The sequence below is a fragment of the Mixophyes fleayi genome, chromosome 11, assembly GCF_038048845.1.
Source record: "Mixophyes fleayi isolate aMixFle1 chromosome 11, aMixFle1.hap1, whole genome shotgun sequence".
NCBI classification, from domain to species: domain Eukaryota; kingdom Metazoa; phylum Chordata; class Amphibia; order Anura; family Limnodynastidae; genus Mixophyes; species Mixophyes fleayi.
The window spans coordinates 77081777-77104186 of NC_134412.1; the positions used below are offsets into that span (position 1 = coordinate 77081777).

Genomic DNA, 22410 nt, shown 5'->3' on the forward strand with positions numbered 1-22410 from the left:
TTTTTAAACAGCAAAAGCTACAAAAAGTGAAATATCGAACTTCTGGATTCTGTTACAAAAAGGCAGTCTGTTATTTTGGATAATCTTTAATGAAATCGGTGATGTGGTTCTTAGATTGCCATGTGGCTTACCTCGTGGTATAGTGAAGTAACTCCTTGGTGTGGGATCCCAGCATTTTGCCACAGTCAGACTGATTGGCCTACAAGCCAAACATAAAATATATATATATATATTTATATCCAAACATAACTACACCAGAAACTCCTATTACATGGGCTGCAGAAAGATGGACGTAATTAGTGGCAACAAGATAAATGATTTTATCTCAGTTGCCTCCAGTTGGTATGATTACATTGTACATGGGGTCTATCTATAGCCCACCGATATTTCAATAAACAGTACTCAATGCCAATCTGACCTCCATGGAGGTTATTGTTAGAAAGTGAACAGTCAAAAAGCAGAGTTAAATATGGGCAAAATACTAAAATTAAATCTAAAATAAAATTACAAATAGAATATTACATATTCTATTGTCTTATAGGTTAAAAGTCCTCAAAATGTAATTACATTGGTTGTTTTTCTAAAAAGTAATATTAATATGATGTCAATTCAATTATTTCACATTACAGCCTATTAGGTCGCCCCCACCTTGGTGTGCAGAGGCACTGTTGTCCGTAATTCAGAATGCAACTTATTGCCTAAATCGTACGATTGTCTGCTTTTTTTAATCAATTCGATTGATTAAACACATTAAAACCATTCACACACATTTTACATGCATGTCTGCCGTGTTCATTAGTCTGTGTGTGTGTGAACCCGCCTCGAGGTATGCCGAACCCTAGCATCTGTTATACAAGTGATAATTCAGTCATGCAGAAACGTCATGGGAAATATATATTAAAAGATATACAAAAAATAAACACACGATATACTATTCACCAGTAACCCCATCATGCCCCACTATATTACTATACCAGATTATCTACACCACTGAGGGGCAAAAGGCGCCCCCCAAGCCTTCCCTTTGCGGCCCCCCGAGCCTTCCCTTGCCGCCCCGAGCCTTCCCCTACGGCCCCCTGAGCCTTCCCCTGCGGCCCACGAGCCTTCCCTTGCCGCCCCCCGAGCCTTCCCCTGCGGCCCACCCAAACCTTCCCCTACGGCCCCCCGAGTCTTCCCCTACGGCCCACGAGCCTTCCCCTACGGCCCACGAGCCTTCCCCAGCACCCCCCGAGTCTTCCCCTACGGCCCACGAGCCTTCCCCTGCGGCCCACGAGCTTTCCCCTGCGGCCCCCCGAGCCTTCCCCTGCAGCCCCAGCTCCATCCTGCATTGTTGTCATTGTTTGTTATAGCTGTTAACACTTGTTTAAGTTGCCTGCTGATATATTATTACACACAGGAGTCTCTTTCTTTGACTAAATGTGTTGTCGTAACTTATTACAGACATTAAGGGTAATGTGCGGCCCTTATAAAGGTTACAAGGCCACACTATGTGGCCCCTAAAGTGTCTCAGTTTGCCCATCACAGACCTACACACTTACCCAGGTTTAGACACGATTTCCCTCAGGACTCTGACTGCATCATCGTTACTCATATTCTCAAAGTTCACGTCATTCACCTGCAAAATGAATTGTTACAATAATATTTCCAGCTATAATGTCAATTTAAGCTGCACAATTCTGCTTTTGTTAATATAAGGTTCACCGCTCATAGAACACGGCCCCTCACTGGACAAAACATCATGAAAATGAGTAGAAAGCTTCCAATAACCACAAAGAAACATTTCTATGAAATGCCAACTATTCTCTTTTACAGAATCAGAGTACACTGGTACTTAAATATATATTAGTCCCCTCCAGAGGGCTTATAATGCTAAAATCTGATTCTATGTAAAAAAGCAATTGGTATATACGTAGTACATATACACTGTAAATATTTACAATATATAAATGCATTTAGATTGGTTCTTTAATGCCCTTGAAATGGAGCTGAATAGCGGGTACACCCAGTAAAGGCATGATTTGGTATGCTTGGCACCTTTCCCAACAATATTAAAATGCAATGAGCACTTTTGTTCTGTACTCTCCATTTAAATCGGGATGTTAGAGATTGGAAACAATTCCCAGTATATATTAGGCTTAGTAATATCAAAGGCAGCCGACACCAGTCTGTGATGGCATTAAAGGATCCCCTGTGTAATGGCTGCAAACACAAGTAATGTTGTAAATGACCCCCGAGGCTTTGTGACAACAGCTCCACATCTGGGTTGTTGTTTCAGTAACGCTTCTGTAGCTCTGTCTATCAGTAGGGAATAATACCATACGGCGCATCTGATTAGTGACATGGTGCACACAGCGCAGGCCTGGTGTAACCAATAGCAACTAGTCACACATTAGCTTTTCATTGGTCTGGTGCACATCTATTTAATCCATACTTTCAAATAAATTGAAATTGAATTTCCCCCCCTCCTCATAAAACAGAAACAATCAGCAGAGAAGCCTTTATTTTTATTTAATACACTATCAGGGACATTATGAAGAGCAGGACTGGGTCGTACACCTATATATGCACAACCGCCTGCACCGAACTGTCCGATGTGCACCGAGCTTTAGCATTCATTTCACAATATGAAACACCATATAAACAATCACATTTTATTGATGGTAGAATACCATGCAAACCTCTTTGTTAGGTGAATAACAGCACAGAGCCTCCATCCACATATAAATCATGAACAATTTAAACCACCCACCCATGGAAGGGGGGAGGAGGGGGAACCGGGAGAATATCCACGAGGGGAATGAACAACATGAAGATGAATTTGTGTAAATAGGATAAAATGTACTTATCATGGGAGAGAGCCAATGCATACATACATGTCGTGGTGTTGCCACGCCTCTTTTGGTGTGACCGCGCCCCCTGCCCGGGGGGGGGGTGTGGTCACACCAAAAGAGGCATGGCCACATACCTCCCAACACATACTTCCCAACATATCGATATGTTTGGAGGTATGTGTTTGTATGCTGCTGAAATGAACAAGTCACAGCCTCTGCAGCACCCCTGGTCTCAGTATATTAGTGAGAGGGATGCAGGGATTATTTAATACACCCCCTTCCCGTGTCCTTGCACTTACATCAAACGTGATTTGTCTAGGTGCAAATTTAGACTCCAAGGGCCTGAGTCATTAAGGAAAGTAAGACAAAAAAAAAAAAAAGGAGTAAATGTTCTCTGGCACAAACCATGTTACAATGCAAGGGGTGCAAATTAGTTTATTATTTTGCACATAAGTTGAATACTGGCTGTTTTTCCATCAAGCACACAAATACTTGATAGCTTTATTTTTAAACTGAATTTTAAAGTTGATCTAGGACATGCCCTACCCCAACTAAAAATCTGTCCCCAGCTGCTGGTGGTATAATTACTAGTCGCTGTACCTGCAATAGCATATCTCCAGGTTCGATTCTCCCATCTGCTGCCACAGCTCCGCCTTTCATTATAGATCCGATGTATATTCCCCCATCCCCGCGGTCGTTGCTCTGTCCCACAATACTGATGCCCAGGAAGTTGTATTTTTCTGGTAGGGATTAAATCAATACGCGTTTCAACACTTAGTAGTCTACGTAATTTAATGTGATCAAAGAGAAAAATGGCAAAAGATTTAACTAATATGCACAAAATCTATAATTTTGAATGCAATCATGATTGGATACTGTGTATACGGCGTGCTATATCATCCACAACAGCCATAACGGTTTTCAACAAATATAGGTATAGATATTTACAGATTTTTTTCAAAATCTAGAATATAACATATTGTTAGTATGCCTCTCTTCCTCACTATGAGAAAACCATCTTATAGATTGCAGGCATCACCATTGCTATCACTGACCGATTTACAATTCTCTATACATACACATTAACACTTGCAGGCTTTATATTCAATTAAAAATGTATTTTAGACACATGTCCCATCAGTCAGAATATTCTAAATCACTATTCATAATCAGAAAATGTGGTTTAAAAACAAAAATCACTTCAGTATTTAATCAAGTACAGGTTATTTTTTTAAGTAAATTTTGGAAAATGAAAATTTTCAGCATGTAAATTTACAAACTAGTCTGCTGGAAATGTTTTATACAATAACACAAGTCTATTTGAATGCAAGCAGCTTAAGACAACACCATAAAAGGCCAACCTTGATGTTGTCTACCTGCATAGCAGAGGAAGACCACGCCTACAAGTATCAGAGTTGTCACGTGGCACCCCGCAAGTATCAGAGTGGTCACATGGCACCCCACAAGTATCAGAGTGGTCAGGTAGCACCAGAGTGGTCAGGTGATCCCCTACAGGTATCACAGTGGTCACGTGATGTCCCAAAGGTATCAGAGTGGTCACGTGACGCCCACAGGTATCAGAGTGGTCACGTGACGCCCACAGGTATCAGAGTGGTCACGTGACGCCCACAGGTATCAGAGTGGTCAGGTGACGCCTTACAGATATCAGAGTGGTCAGGTGACGCCTCACAGGTATCAGAGTGGTCAGGTGACGCCTCACAGGTATCAGAGTGGTCTCGTGATGCACTACAGGTATCAGAGTGGTCACATGACACCCTATAGGTATCAGAGTGGTCACATGACACACTATAAGTATCAGAATGGTCACATGACAGCGCTGCTGCTACTTACCCATGTTAAGTGTGACTGTGATGATATTCAGGGACATGGTAGAATCTGTAATGCTGCTGAAGGATGAGGACTGTGAGAGAGAAAACAGGGAACAATCAGAAACATGACCCGCATTGGATTAAAGCAGACGTTGCCTACATACATCCGAGCCACCTTGTTAGCTGGACCAATATTCATAAGAATGCAACCTATCCGATGACTATGAACATACCTCCCAACATTTCCTCTTTGTGAACTGGGACACTACACAAAAAGAGGGCGTGGTCATGTCCATACGGGGGCGTTGTTACGCCACATTGGGAGCTAGTCATGGAGGGATGTCTAGTAAATATCTCTGCATCCATAGATTGTAAGCTTGCGAGCAGGGCCTTCTCACCTCTTTGTCTGTTTTACCCAGTTTGTTTATTAGTTTATTACGTTTGTCCCCAATTGTAAAGCGCTACGGAATATGTTGGCGCTATATAAATAAATGATGATGATGATGATGATGATTCATAGCTGCCGACATTCTGGCAGTCAGGACAGAAATCCCAAGAGAGCTTCCTTGAATCCGGACTGTCCCATCTACATTGGATTAGTAGGGAGGAAGCATATGCTTACTTTTTGTGTATATAATGTTTTCTAACACTGATTATGCTGCCTGCACACACACCGATATTGTCAGCGATATGGGCAAACTGGCCTGTTCTGGTCATGTGTATGGCCCAAATCCGCTGTGATGCCTGACAATGATCCATCGGGAACACCAGTAACGCATCTGCTACTAAATGAACAGAATAGTGATTTGGTTGCACGGCCCAAGCAAGAAACAACTGGAGGGTAAATAACACTTACTCTATCGATTTGACGCATTTTCTGCTTCCGTCGCCTCCTTTTGTGCTTGCGGATAAGACGTGATGATGTGCTCTGCTCTGTGGAGCTACTTAACCTGCACAATAAAGGAAGGATATTATATTACATCATTAAATACAGACAAGACGAGACTATGCACCAGTGACTATGTCCTATCTCCAAATTGTCATCATTCAGAGTCTATATCATTCTTAGTAACACATTATGATAGTTTACTGCATAAGTGCACTGTAGTCTTAACACTACTCCATTGTGTAATTGTGACAATGAGGAGACATTATAACTGTTTTTAATACTTGAGGGTATATTTACTAAACAGCGGGTTTGAAAAAGTGGAGATGTTGCCTATAACAACCAATCAGATAGTAGCTATCATTTATTTAGTACATTCTAATGATAACTAGAATCTGATATAGGCAACATCTCCACTTTTCAAACCCGCAGTTTAGCAAATATACCCCACGTGTTTTACTTTTGTGGGTGTAAAGCTATTATTAAATTACTCAGTGCTACCAGAAATGTGTTTCTCTGCCAAAGTACAACAGGAACGCAAAAATACGTCCCATTAACAGTAAATGAACCCTTTATCTTGTTTCAATAATCTCACTCTCCAAAATTAAACCTAATTTTAGCACTGCTCCCTCCCCCCCCCCATCTCCTCTCTCTGGCCCATGCAAACTTCTTCTCCTCCGCAAATGCCTGTAACTTGTTTCATAAATCCATGAGCTTGGTGGAACTGTAGGCACACTTTCATAAGTGCCGAGACATGGGCAGCTTACTGGCAGCTTACTGGCACTAGCACTAGAGGTCAGCCCCTCCCCTTCTTTGATAGGAAACATACACTGAGAAATATGTCAATGGTGCATTATAGATTGTGAATACAATAACACCAAGATTTCAACCATAGCTGCATGCAGGTATATACAACTGTATTCTCCTCGTATACATTGTGAATGCCAGACAGGTGTGTGTTTTATTTATACTTATAGTGAAATGCTCCACTAAATGCTGAAACCGAGCATTGCTGGGAAAACCTGTCTTGACAACACTTTCATCTTCAGACCGGCATATCCAGGTACTGTACCCGTGAAATTCCTGTGGTAATTACCCTGCACTCAGGATGACAGTTATTCTTACACTGCCAGCAGCAATTATTTTATAGTCTTGAGAACTACATAGATACCGGTGAAAGACAGACACTTAATATGTCATATTAAAAAGAAATGTTTTATTGATCACTAGCCCTTGGCCGAATGGTGGGGATCATTTAAAGAACGGAGAGCGCGGAGCAAAACAAATCACAATTGCTTGTGAGACTATGTTTACACTGACATTCAATTATTACCAAAGCAAGGTGGCATCTTTGCACAGGTCCAATGTATTTTTGTTCTAGCTGATGGCGCATGTGGATGGATCAGGGCATGTATTATGGATAGCGAGGCTTTCAAGCCATGCAGAAAGTCCAGACTCTGTCATTAACTCAGAGTCGGTGTTATTGGTTATTAAGCTAATGGGCCTGTTTTTTTTTTAACAGTTTTTGCTGTGAGTCCCATCAATTTGGCCTTTGCTTGTTTCCTAACAATATAAATTACTTATTTCTAATATATACATATATATATATATATATATATATACGCATAGTGAAAAGTGTGATAACATCAGTTCAAAATGTGGGACCACCCCATCATTAATTTACATTTTTTTTTATCATTTTATCCTAATATATTGGTGGCGAAGTGTTTAGCACTTCTGCCTCACGAGTTAAATTTCCGGCCATGGCCTTATCTGTGTGGAGTTTGTATGTTCTCCCCGTGTCTGCGTGGGTTTCCTCCGGGTGCTCCGGTTTCCTCCCACACTCCAACAACATACTAGTAGGTTAATTGGCTGGTATCAAAAATTAACCCTAGTCTCTCTCTCTCTGTGTGTGTGTGTGTGTGTGTGTGTGTGTGTGTGTGTGTGTGTGTGTGTGTGTGTGTGTGTGTGTGTGTGTGTGTGTGTGTGTGTGTGTGTGTGTGTGTGTGTGTGTGTGTGTGTTAGGGAATATTGACTGTAAGCTCCAATGGGGCAGGGACTGATGTGAGTGAGTTCTCTGTCCAGCGCTGCGGAATAAGTGGCGCTATATAAATAAATGATGAAGATGATGATATTGTTTGGTTTAGCCTCATTTCTGACTTAAATGAATCCTAACAGTGACAGGTCTTTATTACATGCGAAAATTTTGTGAGATTTTTAATATTTTTTAACACTGGCCAAAGGGCACCTATAAATGCGTTTATAAAAAGTGTCCGATTGAAAGTATAGGATGATGTCTAATTACCAGGAACTTCTCAGTACCCCAAAACGCCAAGTCCTTTTTGTAGGAAGGGAAATGCTGTGCAGCGCCCTGCTAACAAGGGAACGCACCTCAAAATCTTCATATTCTCATGTAGGTGCACAAGTAGCCGCCTTCAATGACTACCCCAATCAGTCTAGCTCTTCCCATATTATAAATATTTTAATATTAAAGAGTAACTCCAGCTAAAATGTAACGTTTGTACTTTCCCCATAACCACAATTAGCTGAGTTGTTCAGGAGAACTCACATCACCGTCACTCCTATTGGTTGATAACAGGGAATAGGGTGTGTCCTGCTCTGTCCAATCAGAGCCTGTGTGCTAAACTGACACAGCGCTATTTGAGTTGCTCTTGGTTGTCAATGTCAGGACGTGATAGGTTGGAGGGCTGGACGGGATGAGCTCTTGTGAACCGCAGAGTCAGCAATTCTACAGGTTTGGGGAATGGCTGATGTTGGGTAAAAAAATGATGTTAGCTGGAGTTACGCTGTAAGGTTAACCTTGTTTTGCTAAGAAACACACTGCTGAATAAGTTTATTTAAAAGCTATAACATTTTTTATTTAAAAGTGATTGCCACACAATTTTAGATGCTACTTGGTACCATTCAATTATACACCTCCCAAATGTCCTTATATTTCAAGAACAGTCCCTTTTTTGGACTGCTGTCCCAAATGGCACAACAGTCATCTGTATGTTATAACTGTAGTGCTTTCTGGTGTCTATAGCACTTTAATTTCGCTGATCTCACATCCGAAAACTGATTAAATTCTGCACCTGAAAGTTTTCTGCTGTGCATCTGTCTATGAGCGGAATTAAAGTCCTCGAACACCTTTTATTACTTAATTTGTTTTCTATCACTACAGTTTCCATTTCCGCCATAGTGATGAGAATTGTGGTTTAATGCGGCTCCATCTCTATCTTACATCATCCAGTATCTGTGACAGCCAATTGTAACTTGTCTCTCAAGTTCCAAGTTCTATTTAATCTCCAAAAGAAACCGGCTGTCATCTCAAACACTTGCCACCCTTGTTAGAGCCTGCAAGACTGAAGCCCCAGGGTAAATGTCTTGATCTCAGTGTACTAAGCACGCCAGATGAAAAAAGGAAGGAGAGACGTGATGACAAGTCACCGCTGAGGAGGAGACACACCTTGACCAAAGTCCTCTTTTAGTGAGCCCAGTCTACCTCCACCTGCTTGGTAAGATGTCCCCCGAGTTCTGGCTTGTCTTACATTCTCAGCAGAACAAACACGAAAGTAGCTGCTCATCCCAGGACTGCACTGAGATTAAAGATGTGTACAAATGGTCTTAGAAAGTCAGACAATGGGGTAGATTTATCAATCCTTCTAAAAAAGAGGTGTTGTCCATTGCAACCAATCAGATTCTAGCTATCATTTATCTAGGGCATTGTAGGAAATGACAGGTAGAATCTGATTGGTTGCTATAGGCAACATCACCAATTTTCATTTTTAGGATTGATAAATCTACCCCAATGACTGTACAGTACATGTTCAATGAAGGATATATATATATTATGTCATGCAAATAGAGAAAAAAAGACTAATTACTATCCCTTTACAGTATGCTTATTTTTTTTACTCGGGTGAACTTGTATAAAACAAGTGATATTGTTGATTTGTTTGAGTGGGAATTTCTCAGAGAAGGCGCATCAACAACACCGCTGCCAGTTTGAAGCAGACCAGCGACACTGGGGTCCCATAACACAGACACACTGACACTGGGGGTCCCACAACACAGACACACTGACACTGGGGTCTCACAACACAGACACACTGACACTGGGGGTCCCATAACACAGACACACTGACACTGGGGGTCCCACAACACAGACACACTGACACTGGGGTCCCATAACACAGACACACTGACACTGGGGGTCCCATAACACAGACACACTGACACTGGGGGTCCCACAACACAGGCACACTGACACTGGGGTCCCACAACACAGACACACTGACACTGGGGTCTCACAACACAGACACACTGACACTGGGGGTCCAATAACACAGACACACTGATACTGGGGGTCCAATAACACAGACACACTGACACTGGGGGTCCCACAACACAGACACACTGACACTGGGGTCTCACAACACAGACACACTGACACTGGGGTCCCACAACACAGACACACTGACACTGGGGTCTCACAACACAGACACACTGACACTGGGGGTCTCACAACACAGACACACTGACACTGGGGGTCTCACAACACAGACACACTGACACTGGGGGTCTCACAACACAGACACACTGACACTGGGGGTCTCACAACACAGACACACTGACACTGGGGTCTCACAACACAGGCACACTGACACTGGGGGTCCCACAACACAGACACACTGACACTGGGGTCTCACAACACAGGCACACTAACACTGGGGTCCCACAACACAGACACACTGACACTGGGGTCTCACAACACAGACACACTGACACTGGGGGTCCCATAACACAGACACACTGACACTGGGGTCCCACAACACAGGCACACTGACACTGGGGTCCCACAACACAGACACACTGACACTGGGGTCTCACAACACAGGCACACTGACACTGGGGGTCCAATAACACAGACACACTGATACTGGGGGTCCAATAACACAGACACACTGACACTGGGGGTCCCACAACACAGACACACTGACACTGGGGTCTCACAACACAGACACACTGACACTGGGGTCCCACAACACAGACACACTGACACTGGGGTCTCACAACACAGACACACTGACACTGGGGGTCTCACAACACAGACACACCGACACTGGGGGTCCAATAACACAGACACACTGACACTGGGGTCCCATAACACAGACACACTGACACTGGGGGTCCCACAACACAGACACACTGACACTGGGGGTCCAATAACACAGACACACTGAGACTGGGGGTCCCATAACACAGACACACTGACACTGGGGGTCCCATAACACAGACACACTGAGACTGGGGGTCCCATAACACAGACACACTGAGACTGGGGGTCCCACAACAGACACACTGACACTGGGGGTCCCACATCACAGACACACTGAGACTGGGGGTCCCACAACAGACACACTGACACTGGGGGTCCCACATCACAGACACACTGACACTGGGGGTCCCACATCACAGGCACACTGACACTGGGGGTCTCACAACACAGGCACACCGACACTGGGGTCCCACAACACAGACACACTAACACTGGGGTCCCACAACACAGACACACTGACACTGGGGTCCCACAACACAGGTACACTGACACTGGGGGTCCAATAACACAGACACACTGACACTGGGGTCCCATAACAGACACACTGACACTGGGGGTCCCACATCACAGACACACTGACACTGGGGGTCCAATAACACAGACACACTGAGACTGGGGGTCCCACATCACAGACACACTGAGACTGGGGGTCCCACAACAAAGACACACTGACACTGGGGGTCCCACATCACAGACACACTGAGACTGGGGGTCCCACAACAGACACACTGACACTGGGGGTCCCACATCACAGACACACTGACACTGGGGGTCCCACAACACAGGCACACTGACACTGGGGTCTCACAACACAGACACACTAACACTGGGGTCCCACAACACAGACACACTGACACTGGGGGTCCAATAACACAGACACACTGACACTGGGGGTCCCACATCACAGACACACTGACACTGGGGTCCCACAACACAGACACACCGACACTGGGGGTCTCACAACACAGACACACCGACACTGGGGGTCTCACAACACAGACACACTGACACTGGGGGTCCCATAACAGACACACTGACACTGGGGGTCCCACATCACAGGCACACCGACACTGGGGGTCCCACATCACAGGCACACCGACACTGGGGTCTCACATTACAGACACACCGACACTGGGGTCCCACATCACAGACACACTGACACTGGGGTCCCACAACACAGACACACTGACACTGGGGTTCCATAACACAGACACACTGACACTGGGGGTCCCACAACACAGACACACTGACACTGGGGGTCCATAACACAGACACACTGACACTGGGGGTCCATAACACAGACACACTGACACTGGGGGTCTCACAACACAGGCACACTGACACCGGGGGTCCCACAACACAGGCACACTGACACTGAGGTCCCATAACACAGACACACTGACACTGGGGTTCCAAAACACAGACACACTGACACTGGGGGTCCCACATCACAGACACACTGACACTGGGGTTCCATAACACAGACACACTGACACTGGGGGTCCCACATCACAGACACACTGACACTGGGGGTCCATAACACAGACACACTGACACTGGGGGTCCATAACACAGACACACTGACACTGGGGGTCCCACATCACAGACACACTGACACTGGGGTCCCATAACACAGACACACTGACACTGGGGTCCCATAACACAGACACACTGACACTGGGGTTCCATAACACAGACACACTGACACTGGGGTCCCATAACACAGACACACTGACACTGGGGGTCCATAACACAGACACACTGACACTGAGGTCCCATAACACAGACACACTGACACTGGGGGTCCCACAACACAGACACACTGACACTGGGGTCCCATAACACAGACACACTGACACTGGGGTCCCATAACACAGGCACACTGACACCGGGGGTCCCATAACACAGACACACTGACACTGAGGTCCCATAACACAGACACACTGATACTGGGGTGTGGGGTCCTAGCTAAATGAAAGTTGAGCACCACTGCTCTCTGTACCTACCTGCTGGTGTTATCCTCATCAGAGTCCACAAAGCTGCTAGACTCCAGCTCACTACTCATCACGGTGGACGTGCTGTCATATCCTCCAGGATCCCGCATACGCTCCACCTTGGGATGTCCATTGATCCTTGGAACTGGCAAGGAAGACAAAGGATATGATGGATTGGGTCTCTGCGGACAGCTATCATCAGCAGATAACAGGAGGGTTTTCTGATCAAAGAAGAGAGTTTGTAACATACGAGAGACAACGCAGTGCAAAGTACAGTACATGAAGCAGAATAAATACTAGTGACATGTAGATACGGATAATAGAAGCAGAAATATTACCATCCAACTGACTACGGCTTCCTTTAATCAGAATGAAAAATGGATGAACCTGACACAGCCAAACAACAAAGCTGAGAACAGTTTGTGCCTTTAATCAAAGTAATAGGTGCTGTCAGTTCCAGTCCGTTTGATGTGAGGTGTCCTGACTGATGAAGATGAAGGAACATTACTTTACTCATAGCGCACCTCCCTCATCTGCTACATGTAACTGAACACCTAAAGTCATCCTCCAACCTTCTGTCCGCTGTGATGGCTGTATATACTGAATCACTGGGCAGCATATACCCTGCTAATACTATATATTACCCCATTCATGCCACATAACATCCTGCTAATACTATATAATACCTCATCTGCTACATGTAACTGAACACCTTAAGTCATCCTCCAACCTTCTGTCCGCTGTGATGGCTGTATATACTGAATCACTGGGCAGCGTATACCCTGCTAATACTATATAATACCCCATTCATGCCACATAACATCCTGCTAATACTATATATTACCCCATTCATGCCACATGTACCCTGCTAATACTATATAATACCTCATCTGCTACATGTAACTGAACACCTAAAGTCATCCTCCAACCTTCTGTCCGCTGTGATGGCTGTATATACTGAATCACTGGGCAGCATATACCCTGCTAATACTCTATAATACCCCATTCATGCCACATGTACCCTGCTAATACTATATAATACCTCATTCATGCCACATAACATCCTGCTAATACTATATAATACCTCATTCATGCCACATAACATCCTGCTAATACTATATAATACCTCATCTGCTACATGTAACTGAACACCTTAAGTCATCCTCCAACCTTCTGTCCGCTGTGATGGCTGTATATACTGAATCACTGGGCAGCATATACCCTGCTAATACTATATATTACCCCATTCATGCCACATGTACCCTGCTAATACTATATAATACCTCATTCATGCCACATAACATCCTGCTAATACTATATAATACCTCATTCATGCCACATAACATCCTGCTAATACTATATAATACCTCATTCATGCCACATAACATCCTGCTAATACTATATAATACCTCATTCATGCCACATAACATCCTGCTAATACTATATAATACCCCATTCATGCCACATGTACCCTGCTAATACTATATAATACCCCATTCATGCCACATAACATCCTGCTAATACTATATAATACCTCATCTGCTACATGTAACTGAACACCTTAAGTCATCCTCCAACCTTCTGTCTGCTGTGATGGCTGTATATACTGAATCACTGGGCAGCATATACCCTGCTAATACTATATAATACCCCATTCATGCCACATAACATCCTGCTAATACTATATAATACCTCATCTGCTACATGTAACTGAACACCTTAAGTCATCCTCCAACCTTCTGTCCGCTGTGATGGCTGTATATACTGAATCACTGGGCAGCATATACCCTGCTAATACTCTATAATACCCCATTCATGCCACATGTACCCTGCTAATACTCTATAATACCCCATTCATGCCACATGTACCCTGCTAATACTATATAATACCCCATTCATGCCACATAACATCCTGCTAATACTATATAATACCTCATCTGCTACATGTAACTGAACACCTTAAGTCATCCTCCAACCTTCTGTCTGCTGTGATGGCTGTATATACTGAATCACTGGGCAGCATATACCCTGCTAATACTATATAATACCCCATCCATGCCACATAACATCCTGCTAATACTATATAATACCCCATCCATGCCACATAACATCCTGCTAATACTATATAATACCTCATCTGCTACATGTAACTGAACACCTTAAGTCATCCTCCAACCTTCTGTCCGCTGTGATGGCTGTATATACTGAATCACTGGGCAGCGTATACCCTGCTAATACTATATAATACCCCATTCATGCCACATAACATCCTGCTAATACTATATAATACCTCATCTGCTACATGTAACTGAACACCTTAAGTCATCCTCCAACCTTCTGTCCGCTGTGATGGCTGTATATACTGAATCACTGGGCAGCGTATACCCTGCTAATACTATATAATACCCCATTCATGCCACATAACATCCTGCTAATACTATATAATACCTCATCTGCTACATGTAACTGAACACCTTAAGTCATCCTCCAACCTTCTGTCCGCTGTGATGGCTGTATATACTGAATCACTGGGCAGCACTCACAAGGTAAAAGCACGCACTTGTTTACTGTACTATGCAAATCTTATTCTCCCCATATATTTACAGAACGCTATCACAGTGTGTTCCATGGCACTCATCATCAGCCTTCTTGTCTGTATTACTGAACAGTCCTATTTATAGGCACACAAAGATTTATAGATCCTATAGCAAACTCAAATACAGATAACAGCCTCATTTATACCACAAATTGTAACCTTCTGTTCAAGCCACATAACACCCTGCTAATACTATATAATACCTCATTAATGCCACATATACCCTGCTAATACTATATAATATCCCATCCATGCCACATATACCCTGCTAATACTATATAATATCCCATCCATGCCACATATACCCTGCTAATACTATATAATATCCCATCCATGCCACATATACCCTGCTAATACTATATAATACCCCATCCATGCCACATGTACCCTGCTAATACTATATAATACCACATTCATGCCACATATACCCTGCTAATACTATATAATACCTCATTAATGCTACATATACCCTGCTAATACTATATAATATCCCATCCATGCCACATATACCCTGCTAATACTATATAATATCCCATCCATGCCACATATACCCTGCTAATACTATATAATACCTCATTAATGCCACATATACCCTGCTAATACTATATAATATCCCATCCATGCCACATATACCCTGCTAATACTATATAATATCCCATCCATGCCACATATACCCTGCTAATACTATATAATATCCCATCCATGCCACATATACCCTGCTAATACTATATAATACCCCATCCATGCCACATGTACCCTGCTAATACTATATAATACCCCATCCATGCCACATGTACCCTGCTAATACTATATAATACCTCATTAATGCTACATATACCCTGCTAATACTATATAATATCCCATCCATGCCACATATACCCTGCTAATACTATATAATATCCCATCCATGCCACATATACCCTGCTAATACTATATAATACCCCATCCATGCCACATATACCCTGCTAATACTATATAATATCCCATCCATGCCACATATACCCTGCTAATACTATATAATACCCCATCCATGCCACATGTACCCTGCTAATACTATATAATACCTCATTAATGCCACATATACCCTGCTAATACTATATAATACCTCATTAATGCCACATATACCCTGCTAATACTATATAATACCTCATTAATGCCACATATACCCTGCTAATACTATATAATATCCCATCCATGCCACATATACCCTGCTAATACTATATAATATCCCATCCATGCCACATATACCCTGCTAATACTATATAATATCCCATCCATGCCACATATACCCTGCTAATACTATATAATACCCCATCCATGCCACATGTACCCTGCTAATACTATATAATACCACATTCATGCCACATATACCCTGCTAATACTATATAATACCTCATTAATGCTACATATACCCTGCTAATACTATATAATATCCCATCCATGCCACATATACCCTGCTAATACTATATAATACCCCATCCATGCCACATATACCCTGCTAATACTATATAATACCCCATCCATGCCACATATACCCTGCTAATACTATATAATACCCTATCCATGCCACATATACCCTGCTAATACCACATTCTTGGCACAAACCCTAGTGCTCATGTCATATAACACCCCCTATTAATACTAAACACTCTACTAGTCCCATATAGCACCTCACTGATGCCACATAACTGCCCACACAGGTCACATAACATTCACATTGACCCTGTTAATCTCATATAACCCCCTGGTCATGTCACATAAAATACATAAATCTATGGGGGGAGATCCAATTGTAAAAAAAATCCGTGCAAGGTGCCCCCGGAGCGGCCACAAGACACCTCACGTCGATTTTTTTTTAACAGAAGTAAAGCTCATTTTTGCTGTCACCCCGAGCAAAAATAAGGGTTACATTTTACCGGTAAATTACGCGGCCACAATGTTTTAAGGAGCATCGCAGCCAACTGAATCTGCCCTTATATGTTCCGATTTCCTCCCACACTTTAAAAACATACTGTAAATCGAATGGCTAAATTCCTTCTAGTGTGTGTTTGTGTGAATGTGATAGAAAAATCTACTGTAGTATCACTGGTGCAGGGACTGATGTGAATGAATAAACATTATCTGACTGTATAGTGCTGTGAAATATTGCTTTGCCATATAAATAAAGGAAAATAATAAAAAAGAAAAATACTTAGGGGGAGATTCAGATCTGAGTGAGGTGTCCCTGGAACGTTCCACGCAGACACCTCGCGACGATGTTATGGCAGAAACCTCCGCTCATTTTTTCTCTAACCACATACAGGTAGGCAGAAAAATAAGCAGAGATTCTTACCGGCAATGTGCGCATCCGGACCTCACTGTGAATCTCCCCCTAGAGAGCTACAGCTTTGTGGCTTTCAGGGTGTTGTGGAACTACAAGTCCCAGCATACCCTGCCAGTCCTTGTAATGTAGTCCCTACTGTAAATTATAGGGACATTATAGTATGGGTTCCATTATTCCTTATAATACACAAGGTTTGGTAATGAACACTGAACTCACTACAAAAAGATTTCCCTTGGCGCCAGAGTGTCTATGTCAGGATAATAACCACAGGCAGCTGATAATGTTCAAAGGTCATATATTAAACCAAAACATAGTAAAATCAGTGCACTGATATAGCAAGTCTGTATTAACAAAAAGGGTAAATAGCCAATACATTAATCTGCAAAACCCAATCTTTCAATCAATACAGGCATACATATCAACATGGGGAAGATGATTTCCAGGAGGTCCAGGGTGCAGCTGGGCATGTGGGGACGGGGCTCGAAGAATCGTGTCATTAGACCCACCCCTAAATCGGACATTACTACTCTGAACCAATAAAAACAGGGGGTGGGGACCACGATGGTGGGTCCATGACATCACTAGGCCCCACCCCCTCCATTTAGTTTACGCAAGCAGCCAGGATCAAGGAGATTTGTCTGTTCTCCCGGGAGTCCGGGAGAACTCCCAGAAATTCAGGAGTCTCCCAGACATTCCGGTAGAGAAGGCAACTATGGATACAGGACCAGAGATAAATCACAATAGTGATGAATAGTTCTTATTCACTATAAAGTCCACAAATGTAGTTATACCTCACCAGCTCCAATAGATATATCGTACAGTCTACTAAGAGCGATATCCTGTATTAGGGTGCTGACATGTATAGTAAATCACTGTTTATACAGATATAATTTACAAAAGTTCATGCATCATGAACATCACTCAGATTTCAACCTTCAGTCTATATTCTGCTAAGGGACCATCATGTTTACCCAACAAGGTGTGAAAAATGAAAACTATGAAAATGTCAATAGTTTGCTATAACGTTCATAGAGAAATCTTATACTGTACTAACAGACCAAGTTAAGCATGTAATCTTCTGATCCCTTTCCAGCTTTGGTACAGACCTGGGTTTTCTAAACAAAACACCTTTCAACGGAAAAGACAAATCACTTCGAAATCAAAACAAAATTGCTTTCTATACTGCTTTTCAAGCATTTTATCTTCATGCCCCTATTGAATTTCTCAATTTCTGCATATTTCAGTATCTCCAGATACCAGAGAGGGGACAGACCAGAAATGAACAATAGCGTATTAGGTAAGTGTGAAAGGGGGATGTGGCGACTCCATTGCGTCAGCATAGTGCTACCCCATGATGTGATTTGTGGCCTTGTGCGGCAGGGCTTAACAATGCAAATTGCGTCATTAAACCCTGCCTCTGCCCAAGAACCGGGAGTGCCTGCTCTTCTGGGAGGACTTATGAGAATTCGGAATCCGTATGGGAAGTATGCAAGTATGAACCAAAGTACCTACAGCTCAATGGTTTTTTTTGCACCTGGGGAAGATTTACTAAAGCTTCTAAAATGCAAGAGTGAAGGAGAACATAGCTACCAATCAGATTCTATCTATCATGTTCTAGCGATGGGCAAAGGTGTCCCGCTAAACCTTCACCTGCGCCCCCCCAGCCAGCTGCTTCTAATCTTATTCTCTGCTAAATAAGCAGATAAGGAGGCAGAATGGGGGCAGGCGACTTCTGTGCCACCTCACCATCTCTGCACAGTGCAGGGACGTCACCCAGCATACCCGGAGCAAGAGGAGGGGGGAGTGTCTGTCCTAATGGGAGTATTGTTAGGATGCATAAAATACACGCAGGATACAGTACATTTCCCACTTAACTTTGCGGCCACCAACAGTTGTGAGTGTGACTTGCATGGATAGATCTGACGAGCCAACTGGTTACTTGTACCTCTGCCATCTTGTCTTCTGCCTAACTGCTAGATGGCCAAATCTGCAGGATCTAGACCGTGGTGTGTTACCAAACTAGTCACACATCCATTTATTCTGCCAGATTTAAAGGGCTAAAGTGCACGCCAAGCTTGTCATGAATGCATATGGAACCAGAGCTGGGGTCATCACAATTCTTTGTTTTCTATGAAAGATTGTTCTACAGATATAGCTCTTCCTTAAGATGAGAGAAGTTTTAAAAGCCATTAAACCAAATATTCAACTCATTCCAAATTTGACTGCAAAATTTTGCACATTTTGCTGACGGAGTTTGGCCTCAACTGTTCCCAGTCCTATCCCAACCACTACACACAGAATAATCTGACCATCACCATCACAATGCCATTCATATGCTGTAAATCCCGTAAAATGCTGATTTTGGCTGTTTGATTGTATTGCTGGACCTACGCACCTCAGTCTATTTCGATACAAATCTCTATTCGACACCCTACACGAAATTTCACCGCAAATCCCCTCAGTTACACCAATATTAGGTTAAGATAAACATCATTCTTACTCAGTACCGGGACGTGTAGGTACTTTTGAAACTTTTCCTAATCCATTTCTTAAATATTGTTTTTGATGTCTTTACCTAATGACTCAATTATCTTCAGACTGAGTCTAGTTAATATTTGGAATTGGCTAATTTGTCCTTTCCAGATACAACATGTGCTGTGTAATCTGCAATGTTCCCCTGTACATATATACTGCTGTCGTTGTATAGACATTCATTGTGTGCTTACATCTGTCACTCAGAGATCAGAAGACAAAAGATTCCTGCAGAAGAATCCTACATCAGAGGTTATATGTCAGACTAGAGTCAATGCACATTACCCAACTCACAGCCAGAGGGCGCTAGCTTATCAATGAGGAAATGGGAGCATCATGAATTAAATGATACATACTCAGTGGAACACCACAATTTATACAGCAGGGTTTGCAGCTATGTTGCACTGAAATGGTTAATTGCAAACACCTTTTACATAAATATCCCCATCTGAATATGTATACAAGATTATATTGAAATGGCACTTGGTTTAAAAGCAAGATGTCTTTTGTAGATATGAATCAAACAATAACACACACACAAAACTAATCATATAAGCCTGTTATCCTGAGACATTGCCCATGTTTTTAATATTGACTCAGTCACCAACATTGCTATTTGTGATAAAGGTATTGGCAGCTTGGATATGCAAAGCAAAACATGCTTATATACATAAATAAATAATATCTACACCCCTGCTCTGAGTGGACAGCAAGGATCACGTAAACCGTAGCAAAAACTTACTCATAGTAAATATGATATTTACAAAAAGACAAAGGACAAAGTCCATTGACTTGTATTATAAGTATATAAACATTAACTTCTTCAAATACTTCTGTAATGTTTTATTACAAGCCTAGTTATAATAATTATACGCCACGTTAGACTATAGACCACTCATCAAGTTATTAGCATCATTTGTAAATCAAAGCACCATCTAAGGACAGGAGAAAGGAGAATGTTGAAACCAGCTGTAAACTGAGACTGATAGAATCTACAGAACTGTCATAATACAATCAGCAGAAACACATACAGATAAAGAAAGTGGCACAAATCCTGATTTTCTTGTTAATTGGGCACATAAAAGGGCGTTTCTGCACCTAAACTAGTCCTGGTTTACAGATATTGGGTGTGGTTGGGGCGGATAATGGAATAGCCCAAATTGTGCTGATTTTTATTTCAGAATGTTGGCTTGTATTCATATGTAAAATGGTGAATATACTGATTCTATAAAATAATTGTGACTTTACAGTGCTGGAAAGGACAGTGGAAGCGTGACCTCAGCTTTGCTGGACTTAATCACCCGTGATGCTCATCCAGCCTAGCACAAGAGCCAGAATAAGAGGATAGTTCATGTTGGCTCATTATTGGACTCTCAGGCAAATGCACAGATTAAATGGCTTAGATTGGCTATATACTGCGTCTTTTTACAGCAACAATAAATCCCAAATATGAATCATAAAGTTAAAATACATAGCTTTACATTAAAGACAAATTAACTCCATTTTCTCATTTTTAAAAAGGAACTTTCAGATATAATTTATATAATGGAGTTATAAAGAAATATAATTATCTGTACCTTCTGTTAAACAGCCCCCTAAACCACTATTGCTCTTTTTAATTACAGATAATACTCAAATTCCCACCTGTACCCCACGTCTATGTGCACCACATCCCCCCCATACTGCTGATAGAAGAACGTTACTTTCTTATCTGACATTAGTTTAGAGGGCGTGAGGGAGTACCCTATTTACATCTGACACAGGTAAAAAAATACTGAGACTACAGTCATTTGAGCAGCTGTGACATCATTGTCACTGTGCTTGTATACAAATCCCCCAATTCACACTCTGCATTTCTGCAAAGCAAGTCTGCAAGCCTGTCAGTCACTTTCTGTCTGCTCAGCTAGAAAAGCACCTCCCACCTAACCCACTGCAGAGGGGTAACAGGGAGCATGATGGACACATTTAGCCAACTATAAATATGTCCATTATTTTAAAATAAAATAGAGATTCTTAGCTGGTAACTTTGTCAGATTTTGGTGAAACCAAAGAACACATATTGTTAATGACTGGTCGCCTCTTACATCATGACATCATTTGGTCTCTAAGTTTTCCAGTAATGTAAAATAGAATAGGTCAAAGCTATCCTTGACGAAAGAACCTCAGAAATGCAGGAGTCTCTCTGACATTTCGGGAGAGTAGGCAACTATGCGTTAAAGAAAAGCAGCTAATGAATCTCTAGAGACTGAAGTGTCTTTTACATTTATGTCCCCATTACTGAAGTCATGTTGTCTTAC

The 22410-nt window shown here is 42.5% G+C and overlaps 1 protein-coding gene across 3 annotated transcripts in view; it reads right to left on the bottom strand.

The window, feature by feature from the left end:
* The window catches only part of DVL1 (dishevelled segment polarity protein 1), a 118511-nt gene that overhangs the window by 14796 nt on the left and 81305 nt on the right, over positions 1–22410 (bottom strand). For all 3 annotated transcript variants that reach the window (XM_075189802.1, XM_075189803.1, XM_075189804.1), the window contains exons 5-10: positions 12675–12807; positions 5517–5610; positions 4683–4752; positions 3432–3571; positions 1539–1615; positions 132–199 (exon numbers count right to left, since the gene is read on the bottom strand). In XM_075189802.1, coding sequence (XP_075045903.1) covers positions 132–199; positions 1539–1615; positions 3432–3571; positions 4683–4752; positions 5517–5610; positions 12675–12807 — 582 coding nt within the window. The remainder of the gene's footprint in view (positions 1–131; positions 200–1538; positions 1616–3431; positions 3572–4682; positions 4753–5516; positions 5611–12674; positions 12808–22410) is intronic.